Source organism: Porites lutea, chromosome 3 (assembly GCF_958299795.1).
Source record: "Porites lutea chromosome 3, jaPorLute2.1, whole genome shotgun sequence".
Taxonomy (NCBI): domain Eukaryota; kingdom Metazoa; phylum Cnidaria; class Anthozoa; order Scleractinia; family Poritidae; genus Porites; species Porites lutea.
The window spans coordinates 43358898-43372410 of NC_133203.1; the positions used below are offsets into that span (position 1 = coordinate 43358898).

Below are 13513 nucleotides of genomic sequence, written 5' to 3' on the forward strand. Positions count from 1 at the left end.
GTTTTCAACCCAATCCTAGGCCTGTTAGTTGTGGTGAGCTTCAAGACCCGATTAAAATACTTCTTGATCGGCAAGATTCTTCATGCGAACAGCTGCAAGATTAACTTACGATTTAAGGAATTCGTGGTTCGACTACTGGATCAGCATCATTCAGCCAGGGAAAAGAAAACCAAAACAGCTTGTGCGTGCTTCTTTTTGGCACTTTTTAACACAGCTTTAAAGCTGGATTTTAAAATTGCAATGGTATTGGCTTTGAAGAAAAAAGCTGATGCCTCTTTCTTTTTCATAGCCCCCTTGGATATTCAGGCGCGAGGTCCCGCGGCCGTTGAAGCCTACAACAAAGCTCTTTTGGATGGGAAAGCATTCATCAAAAGAGTACCAGTTATGATAATTGGGCAGGATCGGACAGGGAAGACCAGCCTAAAGAAGTCTCTGAAGGGAGAAAAGTTCGATCCAAAGGAACAGAGCACTGAAGGAATAGCGACTGATCCTGAATACTTTAAGGTTTCGACGGAAATTTGGAGAACAGGTGACAACGACAAAGAAAGTGAACCTTTTTCAGAGGCTTACTTTGAGCACCATGTGGCACGGTCGGTATTTGGAGCATTAAAGGATCTCGAGAAGCAACATGCGAAAGAAGAAACATCTCAGAGACAACTTTTAAAGGAACCAAGCAAAAGTAAGCCTGAGGCGTCACTTAAGTACTCAGAGGTAAGAACAGAAAGATGCACTCTTCCGTTTTCAAACGAAGTCCCAGAACGTGTAGCAAAGCTAGTGAAAGAGCTTCTGCTAAATGTGAAAACGAATGAAGAAAAGGACGAGTTATTCTCCATTATTTGGGACTTTGGTGGACAGTCCGTTTACTATGCTACCCATCCAGTCTTCCTGACAGAGAGAGCCATATATATTTTAACTTGTGATCTAAGTCGTGATCCATACCAGAAAGCTAACAGCGTTGTGAGAAAAGGGCTGTACAAAAACAAAGAAGACAATTACTGCAACAAGACAAACCTAGACAATCTTGACTTTTGGCTTTCATCAGTTTATTCTTTGGTTGGTCCACATGCTGATGGTCAGAACATATCTGTTCCGCTTGCCTCACCCACAATATTACCTCCAGTGTTTTTGGTGTGTACTCATGCCGATGAACCCTACTGTAGGAACAGGGATCCCAGAGAGTTGGCGCTCGACATCTATGGATTTCTCAAAAAGAAGCCTTATAGAAACCATTTGTTTAAGGACGTTTTTGTCGTCGACAATACGAAGTCAGGAAGCGAAACTGACGAGTGTCCAGAGGTAGTGCGCCTCAGGGAAGAATTAATTTCTGTTGCCCAAAGTCTTCCACAGATGCAGGAGGCCGTTCCATTGAAGTGGTTAAGGTTTGAACATATTCTGCGGTCTTTACTTGAAAAGCAGTGCAAATGGTTGCCCATTAATGAAGCAAAGCAAATTGCAACAGACGAGTGTGCGATCAACGACGATGAGCAATTTCGGACTATGCTTGATTTTTTGCATGATCAAAAGGTTCTAATTCATTTTAATGAAACACCAGAATTGAACAACATGGTGATCTTAGACCCCCAATGGCTCATTGATATCTTCAAGAAAGTAATCACTGTTAAACGTTATGAGCCGACAGAATATATCCTTGAACAATTTTGGCTCAAGCTGCATGAGACTGGAATCTTAGATGAAAGGCTCCTGGTTCACGAGTGGAACTCTTTGATTGATATGTACAGTAAAGAAACCTGTGGCAGCCTTATCGCGTTAATGGAGAGATTCAGTTTGCTTTGTCCTTGGCCATCTGACGGAGAACACAAACAGTACCTCGTGCCGTCCATGTTGATGTCGCCCCCTTCAGACGACCTAGTTGAGCTCCTTTCCTCTGTGAGAATCCCTTCACTTTTTGTGAGGTTTGATTTAGGCCGAGTGCCTCCGGGCCTGTTCACACGTCTAGTTCTCCAGTTTTACCAGTGGTGCAACCAGGAGTGGAAGAGCCATATACAACCCCAGTTGTTTAGTAATTTTGCTCGGTTTCACATCCTTCCTGATCAAGGGGTGTCTATCATCATTATGTGCCATTCCTCTTCTATTGAGATCGCCTTTCACGATGGAAGCGACTTTCGTGGAGCAATGGTGGAAGATTTAATTGATGATTATTCTAATCTAGCCACCAGTCGTGCAATTCATTGGCAACTCAGACTCATTCTCGAGTGCATGAGCAGAGAGTTTAGCTGGCTAAAACACATGAGGTACGAAATGTGCGTTTGCTGTCCAGTGTGTTCGCAGAAAGATCCTCTCAGATGTCGTTCTCATGGTGTCCGTGGCTGTGAGTGTCTTCACTTGTTGTCTGAATCCGAACTTCAGAAATTTCAGTACTGTAGCCGACCTGGTTTTCGTGGCGACTACAGAATTAAAATCAAAATGTTTGCACCCTGGTTTTCACTAACAGGCCCTGAAAGCAGGACTCCAGTGAATCAGGTAGGTATCGGTCTTTTGTAAACGTTATGTACAAAATACAATTCACGAGTGTGTTCTCGAATACTACTAAAACCACTGCAGTTTTTTCAAAAGTTCAATATACAAAATTAAAACATAAGTTATTTCAGGGAGGAAAGAGTACAAAAAATCATATCTTGTCACTTTGACCTCCATGCCAAAGATATCATTATTTAGAGTCATAATACAACTTAATGGTAATGAAAAAATATATGAAAATTATACTATAAAAAAACAACCACAAATTTCAGGGTTTTCAAACTGTATATTCTCAATTCGTTGATTGTGTATTTTTTCTCAAGCAGCAAGGTGCATCTGGATGTAATGTGGGAGAACTGAGAAGCTGTGTAACTTACCAAGAAGGCAAGAACACTTACATCACTTGTACTTTTTAAACCCTGTGTTTTTCCTATCTATTCTTTCTTTTAATCCAATTTATAATAGTAGTCACTTGAAGTCTTCTGTTGTAACATGTGTCTTTGCAATAATTTCTAGAGAAGTCTCTTGCTCTTCCCCATGATGTTCTTCAATGCATTCAGACTCAGTCGAAAGAAACCAAGGAAATTGTAGTTCAATTTCAAGAGTGTCTGCAGTTAACTCTAGCAGATCTGGAAAATCCAGCACCCAACACGCAAAGATGGATTCGGTGTCTAGCTCATGTAGCTAAATCTCAAAAGAGAATTGACGTAATTGAGCACTTGAGGACTATAGCACCAGCCGGTACTACGGGTACGTCCACAACAAAGTCCATGTAAAAATTCGTTGTTTCTTTTATTACTGCGAGGAGAGATACTTCCAAGTAGTAAGTGCAGTTTTTCTGCATCTTTTGTGGATGTAGAAGTATATACACAGATTTGCTTGTACAGTTATGTTAGTTTGTTTTATTCACACCATGTTGTTTGGTAACCAGGTCCCTTACTGAACGAAAACCTTGATGTGCGTTGTATTCCTTTTAAGATGAGAAAGGAACTAACATTTGGTCTTTGTGGTAAGTGTTATTTTGTTATGTCCTGCAAGCTTCTCACATGTGTCTTCAGGTTTATGTTCTGTCTACGATGATAATATTTTCCCTTTTTTCGTGAATTTCACGCATGACGAAACACGTCAGCAAAGCTTGTAAAGTTGACCCGGATGATACGGTAACCCTACCTGTGAAATTTGCTTGTAAACCAGAGCTAACTTTAACCGGCTTGCTAGGGTAACCCTCTTTTCTTGAAAACAGGCCCTTAAATACAGCTGTGATGTTAATTTTCCAAATCTGTCAGGTAATGGCGACTTACCGTAAATGCTCGAGTTAGCGCCCGGGGCGCTTATTAAATTTTCTAAGGCGAGACGGGAGGCGCTTATTTCGTGTATCAATTTTTGGCCTCAAAATGGCACTATCTTTATTTCGATAGTTAACCAAAAAGGTTACATATATAAATTCAAAAAACGTTGTAGAAAATTACTTTTTGTGAATCTTGAAACGTTCTCAATACGTTTTCGAGTCGCCCGTCAAAAATGCCAGGAAAATGAGACGCAAACCCGTATGACTTTGAAGAACATTAATTTTGTACTACCGTAAAATTCCGAAAATAAGCCCCGAGGCTTATTTTTCAAAGGGCCTTTTTGAGGGGCTTATATAAGGAGGGAAATTTCCTTTTCAAAACCGGCTAGGCTTATACTGGGAGGGAACTTTACGTCTCAAAATCGACTGGACTAGCTTATAGTTGCAAGGAAATTTATGCCACTAATTTGCAGAAAGTTTTTACTGAAACTCGCCTTGAGGACGTACATCTTAGCATATGCATGCATATGGAAGGAGGAAATCCAAGCCATAAGTGAACTACGCAAACAGCTGCAGCAATATGCTGTGAAACTTTTTGACTGCAATCATTTGGCACACGTAATAGTTCTTTGGCAAATGCAAAAATTTACGTGTTTCTTTACAGTTTTTGCTTTGCTTTATTTTGAATTTGAGGGCAATTTCCAAGTACAAGCCTCCAGGGGCTTATATTTGGAGGGGCCATTTAAAGAAGTCTTTTTGCGTTGCGAGTTTTGGGGGGCTTATATTTGGAGAAGCTTATTTTCGGAATTTTACGGTATTACGAATGTCACATTCATTAAAAGTACCGTATACGTCTCGTATATCGTACCGAGTACTGAACCTCGTTTTTTTTCGGGGGAGGGGGGGGGGGAGCTTATTAGAAGGGAGCGCTTATTCCAAATTTTTAGCCTTAGGAGGGGCGCTAATTCAATACGGGCGCTTATTTGAAGCTGGGAACTAATTCGGGCATTTACGGTAGTTTATGCTCAAACTTGGGAGCGTTTGATCTTGAAAAACCCTATCGAGCCACCCTAAGTCACACTTTCCCTGCCATCGAAGTCGTGGTTACTTAAGCACTCCTTTATGCAAGAACAGCATCTCTTGTATCAACATTTTGTCATAGTCATACAAAATTATTTTAATTTTAGTGATCAACAAGTTTTAAATTAAAATCATGGCTCAAACTTGAAAGAAAAGGCCAGTTGTTTTCAAGGATGCATCTGACGTCACACAAAAATGTATTCCGTGTTCTAAACAGTGGGTCTTTCCTCACAAGCAAAACTGTTTCTATAAACTTTCCAATAAAACATAATGTGAAACATTTAAATCGCTTTTGTTTGCCAGGTGGAGAAGAATGGAAACAGCTTGCAGAGAGCTTTGGTATGTCTTACAACGAAATCCGCTTTCTTGATAAGAGAACCACCAACCCGTGCGACATTGTTCTTGATCTTATTGCGAATCACCGCTGTTTGATGGTTGGGGAACTTTATGACCGACTCGTCATGAGCGGACTTCCAGGATCAGCTGACTTACTATAAATTATGATAAGCTCTTTGTTATTATTTGTTATTTTAAGCAGGTAATGTCATAAAGAAAGCAAAAAGATAAATACAGTGTACCAATAAGAGTGGGGTACTACCCCAGATTTCATTGCTTGGGGCCTTTAGGCCTTCTATTATTTTTCTTAGAGCCCAGCCTTACTGCAGTATTTTGATGTAGTCATAAAGCATTGGTTATGAATTTAATTTGTTTATTTGGTACTGCCCCCATTTAGAGATGGTCTTTATACGCAAGGCTACTTAAAGTATTAACTTGCCATAAACATATTAGTGCACTGCAACAGTATTAAACCGAATAACTTAAGTTTTAATTCTAGTCCTAACAAATGTAGGAGATCAAAGTGTTTTTTTTTTCTTTTTTTTTGTTTTACGAATTTAACGCTTCAGGGACTGTACGTTATTTATGGCTAGGGGGGGGGGGGTATGTTTACAAAGGGGGGATTTTCAACGCAGTGGAAATGGGGGTTCGTTTTCAAATGCAGTTGAATGGGGGAAAGGGGGTAAACTTTTAGAATAATTTTGTTTCAATTCTTGTTTTGTCGTTTTGCACAGATATATTAAATTGAACTATGTTTTGAAAACCGGCTCTATTTCCTCCAAGTACCGAAGAACCTGGTCCGGGAGTTCGCCTGTTCACAGACCCTCTATTTTCTTTTCAGAGATCTTCGAGCGTGCGTATGAGAATTACAAAACCGCGGGGTATATTGTTGACCTCCCTTTTCGTTGAGTTGTGAAAAAAAGAAGAAAAATTCTATGGGCAGGCATAGGTCTCAGTTAGCCTGCGCCACCGTCGATTCAGCCCCGAAATGAGGGTCTCAGTGGGGTGGTGGCTTTTACGGTTGTCGGCTAAGATTTTGGCTCTTTTACGGTTATCGGTTAATTTTTTTTCAGTTACGGTTAACAAAAAAAGTTGAAAATTAATTTCTTTTGTTTCAAAGAGTTAAATATTAATAAACCTGTTTTTTTATATCTTTAAAGCAAAAAAAAGGTCTTGGAATTTTTGTTTATCGACAATGTGTTTTACAAACAGTGACATCTCTGCTTGTTGTTTCACTAGTATTTCGAGGACACGACCTCCTAAAAATCAAAAATATTAATCCCCAGCAAGGAGCCAGATTTTCGCCATGGAAAAAACTTGGTTCTTCGAGAGAGCGGCGGAAATGGAGCCTAGGTCTTTGTCAACACCTAAAAGACGCTTAGCTTAACGTGCGTACGGAGTCAAAGTAGCCGGGAAATAAAAAAACGCAACCATAAGTGAGCTTAGCACCTTCCTTAAAATTAACAAATCTAGGGAACAATTTCTTTTACGGTTAACTCTTTTTTACCCTAGTTACGGCTAACGGTTAGAATTTTTCAATTTTTTACGGCTGTCGACTAAATTTTTGGCCGATTTACACCTATCGGTTAACCCCATTGAGACCCTCCGAAATCCTTGCTCTGGGTCGGGAGAGGAGAAAAGGGGCGCCTGCTATAAGAACCCCTCATTGTTCATTTCTGCGGCTGCTGATATCCGTACATCTCCGATTGGTTCAGCCGTAGTTGGTAACTTATCTACGTTCATAAAGTGACAAACAACCACGATACAATGACAGGCAACGAAGGAAACATGTTATATTGGCAAAAACGAGTAGTAACTTGGAAAAAAAACCGGCTGTAAGGGCTTGTCAAGCAGGCGGGGATGCTCTGGAGGTTTTGTCTGACCAAACACCAAGTTCAGGTTTGACGTGGCGGCTATTTGGAGAATTGCCCAAAAGAACTTTAAAAGAACTCTCACGTTTCAGTTTATGATTAACTGCCCCGAATGAACTATTATCTGGTTTAAGAAGAGATAACTGAAGCTAACGTAAAAAGTGGAAAAAACTACCCGTGGAGCTTTTATAACTGGGTTCACAGTCTGGCAACTTTCACAGGACGAAAAAATGGATTTGCACAAATTTGCTCCATGCAAATGTATCGCAAAAATGTAAAAACTGAGGTAAATATGGGGCAGAGATGATAAATGCCACAATAACTTGGCAAATATGGCATTTACTATCTTTGCCACATATTTATTCCTTAGATTTCTACTTTTTAGATATATTTGCAAGGAGCAAATTTGTGTAAATCCATTTTTTGATCCAGTGTTTTCTATTTACGCTATTGAGTTGTAAAAAGTTTCTCTGGTTTAAAAAACTGTTGAAATTTGGTGGGTTAGGCACCAAATCCCCCAACTCAAACATTTTAGCGGACTAAGTCACTGATCCTACGCTTCGAATATATTATGGTCCAATCAGAAAGTCTGTGTGTACACATCTGGCTATCAGAATCTGTGGTCAAACTATTTGTGAGGTCGGTATTACGTCATTCAATTTTCTAGGACTTTTTTTAACATCTACTCCTCGACTAATATTGCACGGTTCCGTTAAGCAAGTTTCTTAACGCATCAGAATGTTCTTTTTTAAGCGAAAACTAAGCCTTTAATTCTTATTTGCTAAATTAAAAGCTTATTTAGACTCTATTTATAATTTATAACAATGTACCAAGGTGTAACCCATCAAGCGTTGATTCAATTACCCCGACATGGTTAAGTAAGTTATAGGTCTCTAGAACTTTACAACTGAACTGATGAAAAAGCTTTATTGCATTTCGTTTTCCAAAGCAGTTTTTCCTAGACTTTGAAGGCGGTACACGATAATCCTGGAGCGGGCCTCGAAACCATAACATTGTTCCATTATATCAGTTCACATTCAAAGCCGTCTTAGCGTTCCTGTCGTTAACGGACTGATGATTTCATTAACAACAAATCGACTCGTTCATTGATTCAATAATAAATTGGTGAAATGAATAATCAATATTCATCCTCTATTCAACTATCGAATATTGATTACAGTAATGACCTTAACGACCCTTCCTACATTTCTATGGCATAAATTCATAAGGACGCGATTGGGATATTGGATTATTCATTTCACGGGATTTAACATTGAATCAAAGAACGATTAAAGATAGAAATGCTTGGCCGGGTTTCATTGCAATAGCTTGCAAACCCAATCAAACGGTTTGACGTAATTTATCATTTCTTTCCAGTGCATCTTTTTATTCAGGTCCATTGTAGAAATCAATCAGTGATGAAGGCTAGCATTAAACAAAGAGGCGTGTTCAGGCAGATCCATGATTGTTTCTGTTGCCAACAATGATTGTTTTTGTTCAATCCGAAAATTCGAGAAAATCAAGCACCAAATAAGTTGCCCAAATACTAACCATTTACTTGAATCAGTAGAGATATAGTAAAATTTTCTTTCAATTCTTTCGCTATAAGTGAGTTTATCTCGATAATAACTAAGACATCCAAATGCAGTCTAGTAATAATTTCTCAACTTGTTAACATTCGTAATATGTTTTAGATTGTTGCTCCAATAAAGAATGAAATTTTTAGGTCTATAAAATTATTTCCCAGCCAAAAGAAGGCAGGAAAAGATGGTCCTCTCGATTTGTGTCACCGGCACAGGCCCATATCTTCCAAGGAGTTTCGTCTCCAGTGGCTCTCCGTCAAAACCTTGTAGCCGAAAAAAAGTTTCCCGGGGAGGCGGAACCACATGTATCACGTGAAACGAATGAAACATGAGTCATCGAAAGAAAGTCTACACAACCGGTACGCGCTAGGTTAAAGCATGGTTTGTGCAAAGGCCCTCTTGAATTGAGGACGAAAAGAACGGAAATCGGAATACAAGAAGCTTAACCTTTTGAACAAAGGTAAGTGTCTGAGAAATATTGGCGTGAATTCTACCACGCAAAGAATCGAGTCAAGTGGAAGCGTTTATTCAAAAGACTTCAACATCCAGAGTAGTAGCAAGTGTTGGAATGGTCGAGTAGCTGAGACCCTGGTAAAAGGTCGTTCCCATGTCCCAGAACAGCATCTAGATAGGGATAGTAATCTACAATGTCGTGCTAGCAGCCTTCTAGATCAGGAGACTGATTATTCCGCTCTTTCATGGCTCACTTGCTTGCTTTTGACTAGAAACACGTCAACGTTAGAGCTTTTTACTGAACTGTACCGGGATTCAGGATTGCCGTTAGAAATTTTCCTTTTATATGTTTATTTCCTCTTTAAAAGCCGTGAAATTACTTTCAAACTAATTCTTGGTGTTCATGTTCACCTGTGTGACAACTGTACTATATGCAAATTTCGAGCGATGACCTGACCCTTTAAATTATTGTTTTGGGAGTTTATAAGAACTTTTTTGTAGAGTGTAGGGGTTGCAATTACCAGAGATTTTATGACAAGGTAGTCAGCACCGCCAGCAAGGCCAACAACGCTACCCTGTGAACACCAGGGAACTAATATCAGACTATTGACTTTTCGAACAAAAAAACTGTTATAATATGAGAACCACAGGGGGCTGTCATTTCCAACTTGGTTAACGATAATAAATAAACATAACCAACTTTATCGGGCAATACGCAGTCGGTGTTTTAGTTTTTAAAATAAGGGGTTAAGTTGTACGGGGTCTGATACTTAGAAGGTTTTTTGGCGGCGGGCGGGGAAGAGCGAAGGCCTTGCGGTAGGCGGAAGCGAGTTGATGAAGTATGGCAGTATAAAATGCTTGTTCAGGTTTTAACTGGCGATATGGAACACGGAATTTATTACAAATAGGCTAGACTGCATTTTAAAAAAACCCTGTAGCTTGTAATTTGAAAACGCGTAATATTACGACTTCATAAAAGGACGCGTTGGAGGCCGACAGAGGTCTCTCTATTTCCTAGTTTTTTTCTCTTGCCGCGGGGGACCTCTGCTAGGAGAGAATTCTCAACTCCGTGATTAGTGCTATTTCTTTTAGACAATCAATATTTTTTAAAGTAAGTCATGATATTGGAAGTACGCAAGTTACGTGGACTGCTGTTCCACATATAAATCACCACTTAAGGTTCTTTCAGGTATTCTTAACACTCGGTACACATGGTATTGCATTCATAAAAAGTAAATTATAAGATCAAGAGTGAGGGTTTAGCTGTTGTTACTGAAGAACTTATAAACAATGAATGACAGATGAGGTAGCTAGGAAGGTGAAGAGCTATGACGAAAGACTTAGACTGAATTTCCTGCTACAAAACAGATTGTTTGAGACTGGCAAGGAGCAGCTTAACAAGCAAACCAGCTGGCATACATGCGTACTGCAGATAGAGCAAGTAAGTTGAAGTGAACTTTGAGCTTACCCAATTGAACAAAATGAGGAAGAATCGTGATTAAAGGATTCCGAAAAAAGCTTAAGAAGAAGAGGCCGTTGAAAACTTACCGAAGAGGAATGCCCCCAGACCTGATACAATGTACAAGGATTCTGGCTGAACATATAAATCTCATGCATGAAAGAATAGCTAGTCAATTTCAAGACTGTCATGCTGCTTTCCACCCAACAGAAAACGGTAAGCCAACTGCACCAAGAGGGAAAGACTGGTCAGTGAGAGCCCCATGTACCATACATACAGAGGAATTGGCTGGTAGTGAATCCTGGAGCTGGCTGCAACTTGGAGACATTATGGAAGAGCTTAAAGGTCTTAAAATTGTCAGGGGAAATATAATATAGAACGAATATAGTATGTAACTGTAGTAAGCTTGCTCCGAGAGATTACAAAATGAGAAAGGCACGACACATTGGCTCGGGTGGTTAATTGGAAGCTTTGTAAAGCTAATGATCAGTCTTCCTTGTTGTAGCAGGTGTTATGAACTTGAAATGGATGGGGTCAAACCCATCATGAGCTAGTGCCTGTAGGCCTGATCTAAAACAACAACTGGGTCCGCATCATAAACATTACTTAGTACCTATTGACAAGAACCAGTTTAAACTAAAAGTGAACTTTGGGAAACGCCGACAAAAGTACCATCTGTCGTTGTGGGAGCTATGGGAGTGATACCGAAAAACGTTAAGGGCCAAATGAGTCAGAGCTTTGCAAGAGGTATGCACTACTTGGAACGCCATCTTGAGAAAAGTCCAGTGAATTGCAAAGTCTTTGGTCACGGGACCTGGTCAGACTGAAGTATGAAATGAAAATGAAAACCTGTGCTAAAAATGGTATGTGCCACCCCAAAGGAAAAAGTTTTGTGCCGTTTTGGTCTGAAAACGGGTATAGATTTTGCTCAGTTTAGTCTGTAATTGGGCATGGTTTACGAGGGAACTACGGTTACCATAGAGTATGAATGCGTTCGTCCTTTCAATTCCAAATGAATAAGAAAGAAAGTGTAATATGCGAATTCGAAATTGGTTTCAAGAAATCTTTCTGTTGGCGTTCTAATCTCAGCAATATTGACACAATGTTTGTCCATGTAAATATGTATGTTGGGTTTTGTGACCAAGAATCCAAGAATCCCTGGAGTACCTCCCGGGCTGTGATTTTGATTTCCGAGGTTGCCAAACGTCACGACAGTACTAGCCCGCCTGGATGCCCACGCATACTTATACAGAGGACGGAAGTTTCATTTGCCCCAGTTTTTAAATCGTTGTATTCTCAATTATTCTTTTTCTGGTTTCTCTTTTCAGAGTGTTGAAAGATTATCTACTGGAATTTAAAAAAAAATGAGCAGTGGTGTAGACAGCAATTCAGGTTAGTTGAAAACAAAACTTTCAACAATTTTGCCCAGATGTTTTCTTGTTTTTTTCCCTTTCTTATAAAGTTTAATGTGGCAGAGAAATTTTATTTCCATGCTTACTACAGCAATTTTAAAAGCAAAACATTTTTTTTTAGCTCATTAGACCCGAATAACAATGTCGCTTATTCCAATTAGTTATCTTGCCAATATGGTGTCTAATTCGAATTTTGTGTTCCGACCGTTAAGTTACGTTATTTGCACAGTACTGATTACTAAATTTTCCTTTATGTTAAATTCCAATGGATAAACTGATTTTTGATTCGAAAAACAAGCATCGTACTGAAATAATGTGATGGAAGTATCATAAATTTAAGGCTGGGCGGATTCTTGAAAATGTTTTCTTTGGTTAAAGCATTACTTTTTGTTTCAAATAAGGGATGTAGTTTTAACCAGTGCTCCGCCTTTAGGCTTACCTTATCGCAAACTAGCGATAGGACAAATTTTTGTCGTGACATCAGTGTACGTTTCTTCGAACACGTAATAAACTAGTGGGTATGGATAGTGGTATCCCAAGCATTTTTATGGGGATGGGGGAAGAGATGCATACGTTTTCATAACTCAGTTGGTAAAGCATTGCAGCGCTAACGAAGACTATGGGTTCGAATCCCGATAAAGCCCTGCTTTTTTTTCGGGTTAATATGCAGTTGCTAAAAATATCATTACAACTGCGACGATCATATCTTCTTTAAAATTGGAATAGCTTCCACTTTTTGTTGCTCTGAGTTCAAAATTTAAAATTTCCTCTTCCACTTTCTCTCTCCTTTCTCTTTGTCAATGATAGCAGTTGGTAAGTCCGACAGAAGATGGAGCAGTGACCCTCTGAGAGGTAAGTCGTCGGCTTATAAAATCTGTTAGGATTTTATCAGCAGAGAGCAAGAAAAACAAAACCAAATTCACTTAACTGGTGTTTCGAAGACCAATCATGGAGGCAACAAACCTATCTAACTGAATTCCCCCCAAACGCATTCATTCGCATTCACCTTTCCATTTTCTTCAGCATGCAGGTGAATTGGCCTTCGATTATTTGGACATTGGTGTTTACAGACTAAGCTTGCATTAAGGATGGAAAGTGGTTTTTTTCGAGTTTTACCTGCGATGTCAAGATTTATAAATTTTGCGTCGTCAAGATAATTGGCATGAATGAGTTATGCATTGCCTTCTCGTGGTATACCCTGAATATTCCACAATTGACTTGATTTTTCTTTATATGTATGGTTAGTCACACCTTAAGGTTAACATATTGAGACAAATCAATTTAAGTCAATCGTGGAATATTTCACTGTGAAGCAATCGGAAGCAGACAACAAGTATGCAGACCTTAAAAAACAATGTTAATATGTTCAAAACTCAAGTGAGACCATGAGCCACTGGCGAGTAGTTTAAATTCAAAATATTGAACATTTTGACATTAAGTTAAATTACTTTTTGCCGACATTAATACAGCCTCGTAGACAAGTATGGAAAAATCCTCATTGCTTCCAAGATGTTGTGAAGGTAACCAAGCCCTACATTTGCCGAGTGTGATAC

The 13513-nt window shown here is 39.3% G+C and overlaps 1 protein-coding gene across 1 annotated transcript; it reads left to right on the forward strand.

Moving 5' to 3' along the window:
• The first annotated feature begins 225 nt into the window (after window positions 1-225).
• LOC140932354 (uncharacterized) lies at window positions 226-5715 on the forward strand. The gene is made up of 5 exons (XM_073381970.1): window positions 226-2481; window positions 2802-2862; window positions 2995-3228; window positions 3410-3487; window positions 5150-5715. Exons 1-5 carry the CDS (start codon window positions 241-243, stop codon window positions 5341-5343), a joined length of 2808 nt encoding a protein of 935 aa, XP_073238071.1. The 5' UTR covers window positions 226-240; the 3' UTR covers window positions 5344-5715.
• Window positions 5716-13513: the final 7798 nt, after the last annotated feature.

Coding starts and splice junctions, on each gene's coding strand:
- LOC140932354 (XM_073381970.1), top strand. CDS start 241: ATGGTATTGGCTTTGAAGAAAAAAGCTGATGCCTCTTTCTTTTTCATA. Junction 2,482..2,801: donor GCAGGACTCCAGTGAATCAG/GTAGGTATCGGT, acceptor TTTTTTCTCAAG/CAGCAAGGTGCATCTGGATG. Junction 3,229..3,409: donor AGCACCAGCCGGTACTACGG/GTACGTCCACAA, acceptor TTTGGTAACCAG/GTCCCTTACTGAACGAAAAC.